This window comes from Halichoerus grypus, chromosome 12, assembly GCF_964656455.1.
Source record: "Halichoerus grypus chromosome 12, mHalGry1.hap1.1, whole genome shotgun sequence".
NCBI lineage: Eukaryota > Metazoa > Chordata > Mammalia > Carnivora > Phocidae > Halichoerus > Halichoerus grypus.
This window is the reverse complement of record NC_135723.1, coordinates 106117473-106134308: the sequence shown is the minus strand read 5'-3', so window position 1 is coordinate 106134308 and position 16836 is coordinate 106117473. Positions and strand designations below refer to the sequence as shown.

The 16836-nt window shown below is 47.0% G+C and overlaps 2 protein-coding genes and 1 long non-coding RNA gene across 11 annotated transcripts in view; 1 reads left to right on the top strand and 2 right to left on the bottom strand.

The window, feature by feature from the left end:
* Positions 1 to 2323, bottom strand: part of DYNC2I1 (dynein 2 intermediate chain 1) — a 56454-nt gene extending 54131 nt beyond the window's left edge. For all 3 annotated transcript variants that reach the window (XM_036067106.2, XM_036067108.2, XM_036067107.2), the window contains exon 1: positions 2160 to 2323. In XM_036067106.2, the coding sequence (XP_035922999.2) occupies positions 2160 to 2174 (15 nt within the window). In that variant the 5' untranslated portion in view covers positions 2175 to 2323. The remainder of the gene's footprint in view (positions 1 to 2159) is intronic.
* Positions 2324 to 2429: 106 nt separating this feature from the next.
* Positions 2430 to 16836, top strand: part of ESYT2 (extended synaptotagmin 2) — a 92776-nt gene continuing 78369 nt past the window's right edge. For 3 of the 6 annotated variants that reach the window (XM_036067103.2, XM_036067102.2, XM_078059820.1), the window contains exon 1: positions 11738 to 12142. In XM_036067103.2, the coding sequence (XP_035922996.1) occupies positions 11831 to 12142 (312 nt within the window). In that variant the 5' untranslated portion in view covers positions 11738 to 11830. Of the gene's footprint in view, positions 2747 to 3732; positions 4060 to 11736; positions 12143 to 16836 lie in introns of those variants that run through there. The other 3 variants (XM_078059821.1, XM_078059819.1, XM_036067104.2) reach the window with 3 other exon arrangements.
* On the bottom strand, positions 10190 to 11669 carry LOC118519563 (uncharacterized). 2 transcript variants are annotated; one of them, XR_013443032.1, is made up of 2 exons: positions 11503 to 11669; positions 10190 to 10554 (listed from the first exon to the last, which is right to left on the bottom strand). It is a non-coding gene; the product is annotated as an uncharacterized LOC118519563 (long non-coding RNA). The 2 variants fall into 2 exon arrangements; XR_013443031.1 differs by lacking the exon at positions 11503 to 11669 and adding an exon at positions 11285 to 11397.

Here is a 16836-nt window from a genome sequence, read left to right as displayed (position 1 = left end):
TCGCCACATCCAAGGACATGGATGGAACTAGAATGTATTATGCTAAGTGAAGTAAGTCAGTCAGAGAAAAACAAATACTGTATGATTTCACTCATATGTGGAATTTAATAAACGAAACAAATGAACATAAGGGAAAAAAGAGAGAGAGAAATCAAGACACATTCTTAATTATGGAGAACAAACTCATGGTTACCAGAGGGGAGGGTTGGGGGATGGGTTAAATTTGTGATGGGGATTACGGAGTGCACTTGTCCTGATGAGTGCTGCGTGATGTAGGAAATTGTTGAATCACTATACTGTACACCTGAAATTGATATAACACTGGATGTTAACTATACTGGAATAAATTTTTAATTTTTTTAATTTTTAAAAATTAAAAAAAAAAAAAGCTTCCTGCTCTAACCCCAAGGGGAGACAGTGCTTTAAGAGCTACCTCCCTCTTTGGGGTGCCTGGGTGGTGCAGTCAGTGAAGTGTCTGACTCGTGGTTTCAGCTCAGGTTGTGATCTTAGGTCGTGGGATCAAGCCCCATGTGGCACTCTGTGCTCAGCGAGGAGTCTGCTTGAGATTCTCTCTTGGCCTCGCTCCACCCCTACCCGCCCCACCCCACTCTCAAATAAATAAATCAATCTTTAAAAAAATGGGGTGCCTGAGTGGCTCAGTCAGTTAAGCGTCTGCCTTCAGTTCAGGTCATGATCCCAGGGTCCTGGAATTGAGCCCCACATCAGGCTCCCTGCTCCGCGGGGAGTCTGCTTCTCCCTCTGCCTCTGCTGCTGCTCCCCTTGCTTATGCTCTCTCTCTAATAAATAAATAAAACCTAAAAAAAAGCTATCTCCCTCCTTATTTGTAACAAGTAATAAAAGTTCTTTGCTTAAAAATTAATTAAATTAGAACTAACAATTAAGTAGATAAAGCTAACAATAAAGCTGGAGAAATCAGAATATAGAAAAAGAAAGTCAAGGAGATGGAAAATATGAGCCATGAATTCAACATGTGACAGGAGACTGAATCAGAGTTCCAGAAAGAATGGGGAAAACAGAAAGAAAGAAGGAAATATAGAATAGAAAAAATGTCCTAGAAGTAAAGGTAGACTTGAGGTTTCATTTTGAAATGCATAATCAAATGTCAAAAATAATGAATGAAAAAAAAGAACCACAATAGACATATTGCCATATATGTCCAGAACACCAAGGACAAAGATCCTAAATCTTTTGGAAAGAAAGAAAATGTTATTTACAAAAATATCTCATCAACCAAACTGGTTGCTAGAAGATGAAAGTAGAATGCCTTCAAAGTCCTGGAGAACTTATGGGGCGCCTGGGTGGCTCAGTCAGTTAAGTGTCTGACTTCGGCTCAGGTCATCCAGGGTCCGGGGATCGAGCCCCGCATCGGGCTCCACACTCAGTGGGGAGTCTGCCTCTCGCTCTCCGTCTCCTTCTGCCCCTACCCCACTCTGTGCTCCCTCTCCCTCTCTCATTCTCTCAAATAAATAAATCTTCAAAGTGCTGGAGAAATTAATTCTGATCCTAGAATTCTGCACTAAGCCAAAGTCTCAAGTGTATCCGCTTAATAAAGACATTCTTAAGAGCACAGCTTCCTTCCTACATAACCTTATTTAAAAAGGTACTTGAGGATTTACTCCAGGGAAAAACGGGGGGGGGGGGATTCCAAGAATACTGATGACACTGGATCCAAAAAACAGTAGATCTAACCCAGAAGCACAAAGAAAAGAAATTCCCAGATGATTGCTCTGAGAAGGTCTAGAAAAAAAATTAGTCCTGATTAGAACATAAAGTCAGCGAACTCTGGAAAGGATCTTGTAAAGTAGATTTTATTGAACAGATAATATGACTGATTAATAAGCTAAAATATGTTAAGTGATAAAGTTAAGAAAAAAGGCATTTGTTTTGCCAAGGAGAAAGGAAGTACAAACTAGCCCGCCCTCGGCCGAGGGTCCACCGCTCTGGGACTAAGCCCCCTCCTCGCCGCGGCCCGGCTGACCACGACGCGCACCCCGCCGCACGCCTCCCGGGACCAGCTCCCACACCGCCCAGCGCGCAACACGACCACGGCGGGAAGGAGGCCGGGATGCCGGCAACCGTGCACTCCGGGCCCACGGGCGACCCCCGGACGGCCCCACGCGCCGCCCGCTCGCACTCACCTTCCCGGGCTCCATCGCAACTCGCAGGCCCGGACCGCCGGGCCAGCGTCCCCGGCTCCTAGCAACTGGCAGGCGCGAGCAGCTGAGCGCCGAACGACCGCTGTCCCGCCATGCCGTGCGGCCGCCCCCTGCGCTTCTGTCCTCTCCCAGCTCCCAGCAGTTGGCAGGCATGAGCAGAAGAGCGCCGAGCCACCGCTGTCCCAGAATGCTCCGCGGCCGCCCCAGCGCGCCTGCGCATCCCTGGCTCCTAGCAACCGACAGGCAGAAGCAACAGAGGGCGGAGCCATTGCTGGCCCGGGTAGCCAATCCCCCAATACACGCAGCGCACCACCGTCACCCCCACTCGGTGGGGCGGAAAGGGACGCAGCGCGGTCCGGGTCGCCAGCCCGGTCAGCGTTCGGTTGGTGGGGGCGCGGGCTTCGGTGCGGGAACTAAGCTGGGCTGACCCTCCGGCCTGGCTGGGAGGACCGGAGCTGAGCAGCGTCACTGGACATCTGGAGCTACGACGAGGAAATTGAGGCAGGCTGCTGAGCCGACTGCTACTTAAGCGGCTAAACTCCAATTCCTGGGTGCCTGGGTACCACCAGGTACTTGGAGGGCGTTATACTCAGGTCCTGAAGCAGCATCGGGAAGCAATCTTAACGTCCCACCTCTTCAAGAAAATTAAGCACCCCAAAACTCGACTTAGCAAATATACAGTAGATTAGGAGAAGAGCTTTTCATCTGTATATGGCTTTGCACCTTAGAATTCATTTTCCCATATATGTCACTGGATAATACACACCCTGTAAGATACTGGGAATCAAAGTATTTGAAAATGTAATTGTTAAAAGAATGATTTTTTATATGAGACAAGAGACAAGAGTACTGAAACATTAAGACAGATATTCTGCATCTCAGATTTATTTTATCAGAATTATTTTATTTGAAGCTTAATATAAAAGTCCATCTTAAATATGCAAGACTGAAGAGGGGTGGTCCTATTCCGGTAATGCACGTTATAACTGATGTTTAGCTATGTTTCCACACGCTGTTTTGCATTTGTTTAGTATGCAAATGTTACTAAGAAAAGATTCCCCTTAATATTTCATGCACACAAAAAAGAGCAGACTCTCAAATCATGTGTTAAGGAGTACATCCGTGAGCATGTTATTAATAGTCTGTGCTTTTGATAGCATGTTTTCCTGGAGATACAAAATTTATTTTGCAGGTGTTGTGTTTTTTAATCACATACTATTATGAACCAGTTTACAGTTTTATGGATCTACTTTGTTCCAGATAAAGGCCATTTACCTAGCTTCTTGCCTTAGAGAAATTAATAGCAGATCCAAAAAGCCTTTTATATTTAATTGTACTCTGGTCCTGGGCATATCACTACTTTCTTATTCATTCTCATTCTTTAACCCTTTAGGAAGAACATAACAGAAAAGGAAGGTAGGAAAGGCAGTTTCAGTGAGAGCTGTGATATATTGAGGAATTGCTCCAAGTGAGGCACCAAACTCAAACTTTCCATTGGGCCATTCACTTAATTCTTGTGGCATCCCTGTGAGGTAGACCTGTTCCTGTTTTTCAGATGAGGAGACTGAAGGCCAGAAAGGTTAATTCACTTGCCTAAACTCACAAAGCCAGGCTGATGGATGGTCTGATGCCAGAGTCCATGCTTTTAAGCACTGTGTCACTCTTTGTCAACCAAGAAAACATCTGATTCTGGAAAAGCTTCGAACTCTGTTGAATATGAGGATAAAGTCATGCATACCGCGTGACCGACCTGGGTCTCAAGTGCAACCAGACTCCTTTCAAGATAATCGTGCGTTAACTCTGCCTCTTATTTCCACTGCCACCCCTCATCAGCAAACAGCATGACTTCGAGCTCCCCAGATGCACCATATTCACAGGCTTGGTGAGTGCTGTCTCCTCTTGCTCACTATTTCCAGCACAACTGCTGAATAAATGGCTAAAACAGCCTTTCTCTCCTAGACCTCCCAAAACAACCATTTTCTAAATAACTCCTTTGATGAGCAGTTCCAGTTTATCTTGTAATATTTCTTTTATTGTGTTCATTCATTTAGTAGATGCCTTCCTAAGTTCATTTGATGACCTGGGAAGTGACAGGGCTAGAGATAGAAAGCTACATGAACACTCTCTGGACCTCTAGTAGCTCATGATTGCTAGGACAGAGAAATAGGCAAACAGCTGCTAAATAATGGGAACCTATGAGAGCAGTAAGTGAGGAGGTGACAGACGGCTCTCTGGAAGAAAGACTGAGGTTGGGAAGGACACATAATTTCCCAGACAGAGAGGCTGGGAAAGAACATCTTGGGTCCAAGCCCAGAGAGAAGGCGGCTTTGGAGGGTTCCAGGAAATATGATTGTCCCTGGAACTGTGCTGTAGAAGAAAGCATATAGAAATATAATCCAAGCCACATAGATCATTATAAATTATATAGTAGCCACACTTTAAAAAGTACAAAGAAACAGATGAAATCAAATTTAATAATGTATTTAGTGGGGCGCCTGGGTGGCTCGGTCGTTGGGCGTCTGCTTTAGGCTCGGGTCATGATCCCAGGGTCCTGGGATCGAGCCCCGCATCGGGCTCCCTGCTCGGTGGGAGGCCTGCTTCTCCCTCTCTCCCCCTGCTTGTGTTCCCTCTCTCGCTGTGTCTCTCTCTGTCAAATAAATAAATAAATAAGGTCTTTAAAAAAAATAATGATGTATTTAGCCACATACATAATGTTATCATTTTATCATATAATGTATATTTAAAATGTTGAGTTATTTTACACTTTTCTTAAACTGTCTTCAAAATCCAGTGTGTGTTTTATATTTACAGCACACCTCAGTTCAGACTGGCCACATTTCACGTGCTCAGAGCCCCATGGGCAAGTGGCCTCTGTGTGGAGCAGAGCAGGTGTCCAGCACAGAGTATGTGAGTGGGGGTGGCAGGGGGCATATGGAGTGGCATGAGATGGTCAGAGAGGAGGCTGGAAAGGGGGGCACGGCCAGTCGGTGAAGGACCTTGAAATGGCATGATGTGAAGATTTAAAGCATTGTGGGCAATGCTAAGTCATTAAAATGGGAAGAGAATGCTGTGTTTGCAGACTGAAGGACAGGTAAGTTGGAGACAAGTGGGAGCCAACAGTGGGGGCTTCGTGGGGCTTTGCAGCCATTGTGCAGCCTGCTCCTCTGCCCCTTCCCCAAGCTAGCTTTGTTCCAGACCCCCAGAGACAGCTGGGGCACGTCTGCACAGACCCTCCCCTACTCACCTTTGGTCCCACTGGTTTGTTAAAGTTCTCCTATGTCCTCTTTTCTAGAATTTAAACAAGTCTGTCCATCTCCCTCACTGGGCTGTTAACCAGCTTATAATTCCAGGTTATGATAAAAACAGAACCTTTTTTCACAGTAATAAGCAAATTTGTCACAAAAGTCAAGAACTTTCCTTTCCCAGCCTCTTTGGTTTTCGAGGTCAGGTAAATTTGGTGTCCCTCTAATGCCTGTCTACATGGATATGATAGAAAACCTACCTGTGGGTTTAACGAACTAACATGCTAGTGAGAAGTCTGATCAGCCTCTCACTGGCTGTGTGAACGTAGGAAGTTTGTTTTACTACCTTGTGCTTCAGTTAGCTCTTCAGTAAAATGGGAATTACAAGGTACCTGTTCTGTAGAGCAGTCATGAGGATTACATGAGTAATTATGTGAAGTACCCAGAACAGCGCCTATTGCAAACTAAGCACACAGTAAGGTATTAACAAGTTTATTACTGTTATTATAGATTAGCACCTAAGTTATAAACATCTAGGACAGATGAAAATAGGTGGGATACCAAAATTAGAGCCTGCCTTTATCAATTTATAAATTATCTGCTACTGTACGAAACCATAATTGGAGGACTTCCATCAGTGAAGAGATTGCGGTAGGCAGAACTCTGGCCCTAACAGTCCTGCCCCTGGCATCCACTCTCTTGTTGAACACTCTCTCCTTGAGTGTGAGCAAAATCTGTGAATGTGATGGGATCTACTCCCGTGGTCAGGTTACCGAGGAGTTGACTAAAGTGGTCAAAAGGGAGATAATCCTGGTTGGGCCTGACTTTCCAAAGAAGGTGATACATCTGAGAGACACTCCTGTCCTGGAAGAAGGTGAAGCAAACTGTCATGCCAGGAGGGGACGAAGGAGGGGGCACATGGAAGGAACAGAGGGTGACCCCTGGCTGTCAGCCAGCAGAAATTAGGGACTTAAGCCCTACAGCTGCAGTGAACTGAATTCTGCCAACACCCTGAATGAACTTGGGAGGGGATCTCAGATGAAGGTCTCCAAAGGAGACCACAGCTCAGGCAACAAGCCAACACTTGGTTTCACCTAAGGAGACCTGAGCAGAGGACTTAATGAAGCCATGCACATATCATCTTCAATAACGATAAAAACTGGAATGGGGCTTGTGACTTGATAGATGGCTTCAGTTGGGTGCTCTAACATGTACCACCTAATTCAGACTCCCCTCCCCAAGAACATCAGGGCTCCCCCTCACATGCATAGAGCTGCCTCTGGGGCTCCTGAGGGCTGAGCTGTATTCAGCAGATAAGTGTAGTCATGGAGATAAGCATAAGGTATAGACAGGATTAACTCGAGGAAGGAGATATCACAAAAGGCTTTGCAGAAGTGGAGATATACAAATTGCTTTTGAAAGATGAATAGAAGGGGCGCCTGGGTAGCTCAGTCGTTAGGCGTCTGCCTTCGGCTCAGGTCGTGATCCCGGGGTCCTGGGATCGAGCCCCGCATTGGGCTCCCTGCTTGGCGGGAAGCCTGCTTCTCCCTCTCCCACTCTCCCTGCTTGTGTTCCCTCTCTCGCTGTGTCTCTCTCTGTCAAATAAATAAATAAAATCTTTAAAAAAAAAAAAGAACGAAAGATGAATAGGAGTTTTGCATAAGGATAGAGGGAGAAGGGTAGTCCAGACACAAAGAACAGCAGGTGCAAAGGCACAGACAGGTAACAGCAGGGTTTGGGAGGAATGAGCAGCAGAGCAGACCCTAGATCAGGAGGTGAGGCGAGAGGTAGGATCAAATGTAGACAAGCTCTGTGTGTCATGCAGAGGAACTGTAACTTCACATTAGAAGCAAAGGATATATAAGCAGGGAAGAGATTCAATCAAATCTGCATTTTGAATTGGCCATTTGATAGAAACATGGACTTTTAAAAATGACTTTTGGATTAATTTCGAACTTAGAGAAAATATGCAAGTACAAAGCACCCTGTCTCCATTGCCCAGATTCCCACCATGAACCTCCCAGCATATCTGCTCCACTTGTCTGTCATCCAGCATTCATCTGTCTACACGTACACTTACCCATTATCGTTAGACTTGTTCTGAGTCATTTGACAAAGAACTTCAGATAGGATTACTCATCACTCCAAAATACTCCAGCGTTTGTCTTCCCAAAACAAGGACAGACTCTGCTCCACAGCCTCCCAGTCAGGAAGTCAACATGATTACAGGTCTGCTGTCTGATCCACAGACCCCCTTGTTCCACCAACTGTCCCAACCACTTCTTTTCCTTCACATCCCAGATCCCACGAGGAACACATGTCGCATGTAGCTGTGTCTCTTCGGTCTCTTGTGATCTGGAATATTTAGTTCCTCAGTAGGAACAGAGGGGACCCTACCCTGCAGCAGCCCCCTGAGCCCCTAGGCCATACTCAAGTCAGGCTTTCTCAAGCTCTCTGGCAAAATGCTCCAGGAAGGCTGCCGTACTCCTTTCCCTTTGTAATTGATAAGTATCTTGTAGAAAGTATTCCGGTATTATTCCTCATCAAACTTCCACCTACTGCCCTTAGCCTTCGTTGATAACTTGCTCTTGCACTACCGTGACTGCTAACTGGTGATCTTCCATTTCTGTGACTCCAGTGATTTATTTTCTGTGCATTCCTCACTCGCTCATTCATCTACATCAGAATGGACTCATGGGTTCCTATTTTACTCCCTGGCTTGTAATCTGCCAATGTCATCCTTGATTTTGCTGCTCAGATTGTCCCAGATTTAATCAGCAAGAGCCCTTCAAGTTGCCTACCATGTCCTTTGACAGCACATGATTCTTTGAGCATTTTCTTACCTCCTGGCACAACAAAATATTCCAGGCTCATCTTGTACTTTCACTGCTCCAGCCCTGAAGTCAACTGTTTCTCCAGAGATCTGTGGTTCCCTTTATTGGAAAATGGTATCTAGACGCCAAGATCTGGGAGTTACTTGTGCTTACTGGTACAGGGGCACCACTGTTTCTGGACACTCTCAGCAGAGAGAAATACAAAATATATAACACACACACTAATACAGACAATAGCTATTTTTGGGTCTCTGTACATATATGTCAAAACACATGAGTTCATACCTCCTCCAAGTCCAGTCCAACACATGAGGGTTCTTTCTGGACTCTCCCTTTCCATGCTTTAATATCTTCTCCAACAGCAAACCTGGCTTTCATTATCCTCAGTGTATGTGTTTATTTGCTAATAGACTGGGCTGAGGAGTCTGTCTGCCACCTCAGGTAGACCTGTCACTGCCTCCTCCATGGTGGGGGGAGGGGGGGATGGTCTCTGTGGAACTTTTAAAGGGCAGGATTAAAGGGCTCCCAGTCAAGTAAGAGATTTCTGTCATGATCTGAGCAAGCAAGAAAGGACCAAGCCTTTTCTGATTCTTTTGGTTGCATAGGACAGAAACCCACTCAGGGCTCAGGTAAAGAATATGGTTATGTCACCAAAGGAGCATCTTAGAAAAGGTAGGAGTCTTGGTGAGTTTGGGCAGAAAGAGTCCTGGTTAGTAGGACGAAAGGAAGAGAGGCAAAGTGTGATCCCATGGTCTACAACAAAACCTATGTAGAGCTGATAGGGAAGGAGCCAGAACAGGAAGAGGTAGAAGAGGTGGACAGGATAGTTGATAAGGCCCAGACTTAGGCGAGAGGAGAGATGAAACAAAGCAGAAAAGATTCAGCTGAAACAGAAGGCAGCTCTTTTCTCTGAAACTTGAAAGGTTGAGGGCAGAGCCTGAAACTTTATAGTTTACTAGATCACTCACAGTGATGTTCTTCTTTCCTCTGAAAGCAGTGCCTTTCATTGAATAAATGTCAGCACAGAAGGTAAGGAAGGAGGTAACATGAAGAGCTTGCAGGAGACTGAGGGGTTTAAAAATACTAGCAAAAACCTAAGAACCAAGCTGGGCCTGTTATCAGGCTCTGTACAGAATGAGAGGTGTTCTGCCTTGCTGGTATAATTAAGTACAGGGAAGTGGCCAGAAGTTCTAGGGGTCACGAAGGCAGCTGAGACTGGGAGGCTGATTGGTGTGCAACATGGACACTTCTCTTCAGTGTATTTTACATCGCTAGGCTGCTCAGGTCAAACACTCTATTGCAGATGTGCAAGATTTTTTATGTAGCTGGTGTTCAGATCTTTATAGAACGTGATTCTACGGCTCTTTAGAGGAAAAACCACAGGACAGAAAGGCTCATGCCCCTTCCTGTGTTAACAAGGTAATTGTCTTGAGTTTGTAACTTAGTCTTGAGTAAGACTTGGCATTAGAACATTTAGCTGTTGCGGAGGAAAAGGTTTGAGACTTGCCACTTTATATATTTACAACTTAATGTAATATGGTGAAGAGCAAGAAAAGCCGGGGGGGGGTCGCCTGGGTGGCTCAGTCGTTAAGCGTCTGCCTTCTGCTTGGGTCATGATCCCAGGGTCCTGGGGTCAAGTCCGGCATCAGGCTCCTTGCTCAGTGGGAAGCCTGCTTCTCCCTCTCCCACTCCCCCTGCTTGTGTTCCCTCTCTCGCTGTGTCTCTCCCTGTCAAATAAAGAAATAAAATCTTAAAAAAAAAAAAAAAAAAGAGCAAGAAAAGGAAAGCCTCTTCCCTTGCTTGAGGTTTAGTGTCCTTGCCCAAAGTTGAGTGTTCTAGACCCTAGAGCGATGTTTCTGAGCTATATTTCTATATCTCCATGGCCACACACACATATATGCATACATAATTCTATACAGACCTGAAGACAAGGGAAGAAGGGAGGTATTGTTTATTCATTCAGGTGCTAGCCTGGAGACACGACGGTAAACGTAATAAATACGGCTGTTGCCCTCATGGAACTTAAAGCCTAGCTGAACCATTAATGAGACGTTGGCAATGCCATCAATGCACGCCAGTGCTCCCCCACCCAAAAAGCTCCTGCTGGCATCGAGTCTTTGATCAGCTGTTTTGCTGATAGTGCTGTGATGGCAGTTTGGTCTGCAGCCGGCAGCCTTCTTCACCTTACCGGCTTTCACTCTGCACAGCAAAGCAGTCTGTGGAGTGTCACCGTTTTGTCCCGAAGACACCAGGCTTTGTCCCTGCAGCCGTCACAGTTACCAAGTTGTTACTCCAGGATCCCTGCAATACAGCAGGGAAGAACTCGTGTGACACGAGGTGCCCACGCCAATCAGGAGCTTAAAAACAGAGTGCGCTAAGTCCCTGCCCTTCCTAAAGATGATCAAGGTGCCCAGTAACACAGACTTGAAGAGTAAGAAGGGGAAAACTAGCTCTCTTGTTACACATTGAATCAAAGTTTCCTTGGAAGCCGAACTGGGAATGACCCGGATCGAGTTTACTGGAAAACAAGGTAATCACGGGGTGTGATGTCTTCTCAGACACCGCAAGCAGGGTCCGAGCTCGGAAGCAGGGAGTCGGCCGGGACCAACACCTCTCAAGAAGCTGCACGACGTTCCGCTTGGAAGCAGGTGCTGGGCTCGAGCGCAAGTGCTTCACGCCCCGTACGCGGGGCAGGCCGCCCCTGCGCTCTCTCACGCCCCGGAACAGCTGAGCGGCCCCAAACAGACAGCGCCCTGGCTCCGTGGCCTGACCCCCCACCAGAACGGCGACCCCTCTGCTTTAGAGCGCTGCTCTATCCGAGCACTCGGGAGTGCGTACGGTTTCTCAGAAAAGTTATCAAACAGAATCGCCTAAAAGCGGGCAATTCTCACACCCACGCTGGAACGCGCACTTCTCGTCCCCCCGCCCCCGACAGGCAGCGACCGCGCGGGGGCCGAAGCCCGAGCCCGCCCCGCGCGGTGACGTCACGCGCAGGCCCCCTCCACCCGTCCCCGCCTCAGAGGCGGCCTACCCCGCCCTGCGGATGCGTAAGGAAGTCAGGCCCGCTCACGCAGCGAAGGTACGTGCTCTAGACGCAGGGCCGCGCCCGACCGTCGCGGTGGCGCGCCCCGCCCCGCCTACCCCACGTGACGACGCGCCGGTCCGCCTTAGCGGCGCCGCGCACGCTGTCTTCCCTGTCGGCCCCACCCGCCCCCGCTATGAGGTAGCAGTCCGGCCCCGCCCACCCACCGTGAATACGTGGCTCGGGTCCAGGGCCGCGCCGGGCCGCCTGAGTGGCGCCCCACCCCGCGCGATGACGTTCGCGCCGATCCCGCGCTTACTCCCGCCTCGAGTGGTGTCCGCACGATGGCGTCACCCATCAGCCACCGCCCGCCCCGCGTCCTGAACCAGGCCCAGGGCCGCGCCCGGCCGCCGCCCCGCCCACCCTGCGTGCTCACGTCGCACGCCGCTCGCGGGCGGAAGCGCGGGCGGGCCCTAGCGCCGGCGCGGTCCCTTCAGAGGGGTGCTGGTGCGCGGGCTGAGCCTCCGCGGCCGGGTCGGACGCGAGCGCTGCGCGATGAGCGGCGCGGAGGACCGTGGCCCCGGGGCCGACGCTGCCCCTGCCGAGCCCCCGGGCGCAGTGCTGAGCGTGGATGTCGCGGGGCTGCTGGCGCAGCTGGCGCGCAGTTTCGCGCTGCTGCTGCCGGTGTACGCCCTCGGCTACCTGGGCCTGAGCTTCAGCTGGGTGCTGCTGGCGCTCGGGCTGCTCGTGTGGTGCCGGAGGAGCCGCGGCCTCAAGGCGACCCGCCTGTGCCGCGCACTGGCGCTGCTGGAGGACGAGGAGCGCGCCGTGCGCCTGGGGGTGCGCGCCTGCGACCTGCCGGCCTGGGTGAGTGCGGGCTCCCCGCCCGGGCCCGTAGTCCGCCCCGCCGTCAGTTTCCGCGGGCACCGTGCGGGGTGTCCGGAGCGCCGCCGGGCTCTCCGCGCCCTCACCTGTCAGGTGTCCCCGCGACTAGGGCCGCGCCCATCCCCCTGTCCCGGTCCGCAGACTCCCCCACACCCTCCCCGGGAAGGGCGCCTTCCCTGCCCCCGCCGCAGGCCCGCGCGGAGCCGCACAGGTGAGGGGCGCGCTGGGGCTTGGGCTCCGCAGCCCGAGCCGGGGCTTTTCCTCTGGGCGCGCTGGCCGTGACTCGCGCCTCTGGAATGTGCTCTGGGAGGCGGCGCGGCGGCGGGCTCTGCTCGCAGCGCCACAGCCGCCCGGTGCCGCCGGCCCTGCCCAGGCCTGGAGACCGTCGGCGCTCGCTCGTGTTCCTGGGGAGAGGGAGCGGGCGGGCTTTCCCGCTGACAGCCGGTGGGGGGAGAAGTTGGAGCCGCCTCCTCCGCGGGCTCTGTCGGCTCTGCGTTGTGTCTGGCACAACTGAGCAAGGAGGGTCCCCAGGAGGTCTGATGGCAACATTCGTACAGGGTGAACTGATCCAGTGCGAATTTGGGAGGACGGTGTCGGAACTCTTTAGAAGAGTTGCACGGACAGCAGGAGTCATGATACCGATTATTTTATTTTTACCGCAGGCAGTTGTCTGCATAATTTGTTTCTGCAGCGAGGAAATGAATGCAGTTGGTTTCCTCCTCTTTTTCTCCTCACTCCCTAGTTCTTTCCTAACCAGGAGTTGCTGTCACAGCTTCAGACTACAGGAAATAGTGCCCATTTTAAGATAAATGATGTTCCCATTAGGCTTGCTGTAAACTTGGTATGAAAATGGCCAGCCAGTGAGTTTCCCAAGCGTCATTTTCTCTTAGAGGAGAAAAGGGCTTGGAGAGTGATCGCAGTTTCCAGTCATAAGACACTTGTGAAGTCAGGCGTGGGGTGTAGGGCACAGGAGGCAAACAAACAGAGGTTGGGACGCGGGGGTACCCAAGGCCAACAGGAACCTGGTGGTGCTACCTTGTGATGGCAAATACCCGTCTGTTACTTTCGTCATAAAACCAGTGAATTACTCCGTCTAGAAGTGTGCGTGCAACAGTAGAAGCAGACTTGTATAGGAAGAGTTAGGATTTCTGTATTAGTAGTACTTTGACTTTTACTGTACAGACTTTGGTTTGGGGAGTTCTGAACTTTGGGGTGGTATCTTGCTGTGAATAAGGTAGATTTGTACATGTTTTCATGGTGTGTCATTGACAGCTATGATTCATCGCAGGGTGGAAGCATAGGAAAACAGGAACCAATGTGGTACTCACTTCCTAACCCCACTTGTGGATATGTTCCTGACAGTTTTTATCTGTAAATAACAATTTATACTGGGTATGGAAAACGAGATAATATTACGACGTTGAGAAAAAATATATATCGTTTTGAATTAAGGCTACTAGGATATGAAAAATGGTTCTTACTTAACCATGTGATAGTTCTATAAGAACTTGGTCCTGTAGCTTTTATATAAACCATATTATTATCCATTCTTCACTCTTTTTTCCCCGTAAATAGGGAAAAGACCTGACAGGTTTGGGTTGATGGATTGAGGACTGGCCTTTTGTCGTACCAATGTCTCTCTATCTTGTCTGTGTTAATTGGGACCTGTCAAATTAGACCATGGGTGAAGGAATATTCTTGAGTTTTTATAGAAATGAACAAGGACAATTTTCCACTGCTATTTTTATTTATTTGAAATATTAGAAGTTGGTATGGTGAAGTCTGCCCCTTTTCTACCTTTACAACTGCCAATAAATGCTGATTCTATGGCTGCAAATAAGTAGAGACCCAAATCTGTCATATACAGCACTTCTTTTTTTTTTTTTAATTTTTTTTTTTTTAAGATTTTATTTATTTATTTGACAGAGAGAGACACAGCAAGAGAGGGAACACAAGCAGGGGGAGTGGGAGAGGGAGAAGCAGGCTTCCCGCTGAGCAGGGAGCCTGATGCGGGGCTCGATCCCAGGACCCTGGGATCATGACCTGAGCCAAAGGCACACGCTTAACGACTGAGCCACCCAGGCGCCCCATATACAGCACTTCTTAACTGTTTTGACAGTTGGTCTTTTATTACTCTCATACTTTGATGATTAAGATTTAAAGCAGTCAGCTTCCTTATTAGGCTGTTCTGTATTCTTATGTACAAGCTTTTCTTCAGGGAGAGTGTTCTTCCCATAGTTCTTCTGGAAGTCCAGGAGATTTTATCTCTAGCCAAAATTGAATATGTATAGGTGGAGAACCAAATGAACAAGAGAAAAGAATACACTTCGGTCTCATATGAAGGAAGGGCAAATATTTGTTTTTATTCTTAGTGTTAATCATTGACTTACACTTTAATAAAACTTGGTGTAGACTTGTAACAAAATAGTTCATGTAGCTAAATCAGGAACCATGGTTTAGTTATTTTAAACTGTGGTTGCAACTTTAGCACTTATATCCTAGAGGGATTATGGGCTTTGAGATGTTTAGAGACCTGCTCAGGGATGTGAAGGGGATGTGGATGCTGCTTTGGTTTTTTAGTTATACCAGCGCTGCTGCTGCTGTAATTCGAAAAGGAAGAGGGCTGTAAACGTTGCATTGCTGAGTTACGTAGTCTAAATGCTTCGTCATAAAGCATCATGTCTTTTAGTTTAAAAACTAAGTGGATTTAGAGTTAGGATATATGCATTCATCAACTTGTATACTCTGGTTTTAATAATACTTCTGTTTTAGATTAACATTAGTCTCACTTCACATTTCAAAACAGGAGACTATGGAGCTGGGACTGAACTATAAATAAATATATGAATTAGAAATAAATTAATGTTATAGTAAATATATTTATATAATACAGCTTTCGATCCTGCGAAGAACCAGTTATGAAAAACTGACTAGTAATGCAGTGTTCTTGTTAGGCCTAGTGAATCTTTCATCTTTTCTGTAGGTTTTCATGATCTCTACATTGGTCACAACATTTAACTTAGAATAATATCACAGACATTGTGAGTATGCTAAAAACCATTGAATTGTACATTTTAAATGAGCAAACTGTATGGTATGTGCATTATATCTCAATGGTGCTATTTAAAAGTATTATGGACATTGAATTTCTTTTAAAAATAAATGAAAAGGGTAGTTACAATACATAGAAAACCATACATATGTCCTTGCTTATGGAATTCTAGCTAAAACTGTTACAACTTTTTTAATTTTATTAAGCTTTTTATTTTAATTCCAGTATAGTTAATATACAGTGTTATGTTATTCAGTGTACAATAGAGTATAATAATGCTACAACTTTTAAAAATTATTGTTCCAACTTAAATTTTAAGGCATTTACGTTTTAGGGAATATTTAATGAAAAGTGTGGGCTTATGAATGAAAACTAGCACGATAAATATTTTTACCTTAATCCTAATGTTACTGTAAACATTGATAACATAATGGCTAGACAAATTCAAATAGATAGAAATCATGCTTCAAAGATACAAACAGCTTACATGTGTATTTTTCTGTGAGTTATTAGAAACTCTTTCCTTTGATTCAAGGTATTGACACATAATTATGTATGTTTAAGAAATTTAGGGTATAGATTGGTTTGTTTTATATTAGATTCATTTTATCATAGCATGATTTTTGAATGTATTGTTGTCTTTTTTTATGTTTTTTCTAATCTTATTTAAATTCAGTTAACATATAGTATATCATTAGTTTCAGATTCTTATGGTCTTTTGCATTTTATTATGTTTTGTTAAGTCATTATCTGTTTTGGTTTCCATGACACAATGCTGCCCAGATGAATTTTCTTTCTCCACTTAAAGATCTGAGGACCTACTATATGCAGAAGTAGAAGAGGTCATCCTGCCTTCGTGTGTGTGCCATCTTTTAGGTAGATATGAGACAGGATGTGATGGCCCCAGTGCCATGGTGGTCAGAACAGAGGATGGGAGGTGGTTAGTGGTGAGGGGATGCATATAGACACATTTATGGACTTTAAGAATAGAAGGACATGGCATTATACTCTATGGGGACAGTAGGATAAACATGCAGGAGCAGGAAATCAGGCATATCCTGTGGTGGGACCATCATAGCCCACCTGGACTGTCTCCTTCAGGAGGGAGCTGTATGGAAGGTGATGAATTGAGGCTCAGGGATGAGGAGTAGATGTAGTCCATCCAGCTAGGGCCCGAGTTCTCCGGGCAGCTCTCCCAATTCACAGGGATCCTGTACTGAGCATAAATATAAATACTACTGTTAAGACTCACAGTGTTTTGGCATGGGAGGAAGGGGAGATAGTGATGGATTCAGAATTAAACTTCTGAAATCAGAAAGTGGAAGCGCCTGTGCAGTGGAGTAGAGTTCTTCTTCCTTCAGCTGCCAAAAAAACAAGCCAAGATTATTGCTGGATTGTTGCTTTGTACCGTGGAGGTAGCTGGAAGTACCCGCCCACCTTCCCTCAAATAGACCATTCTCTTTCACTCTTAATAATCTTTTTGTGCTTAAATACTGAGTCACCTTGTGTTCTTTTGGAGTTGGGTGGGGCACAGTTCTTACATAAGTAGTATCAGTGGTTTCTTTTGTGTGGAGCCATTTTTCCATTAAACATGTTTTATTTGAGAGTTTTCTTGTGATCTTTC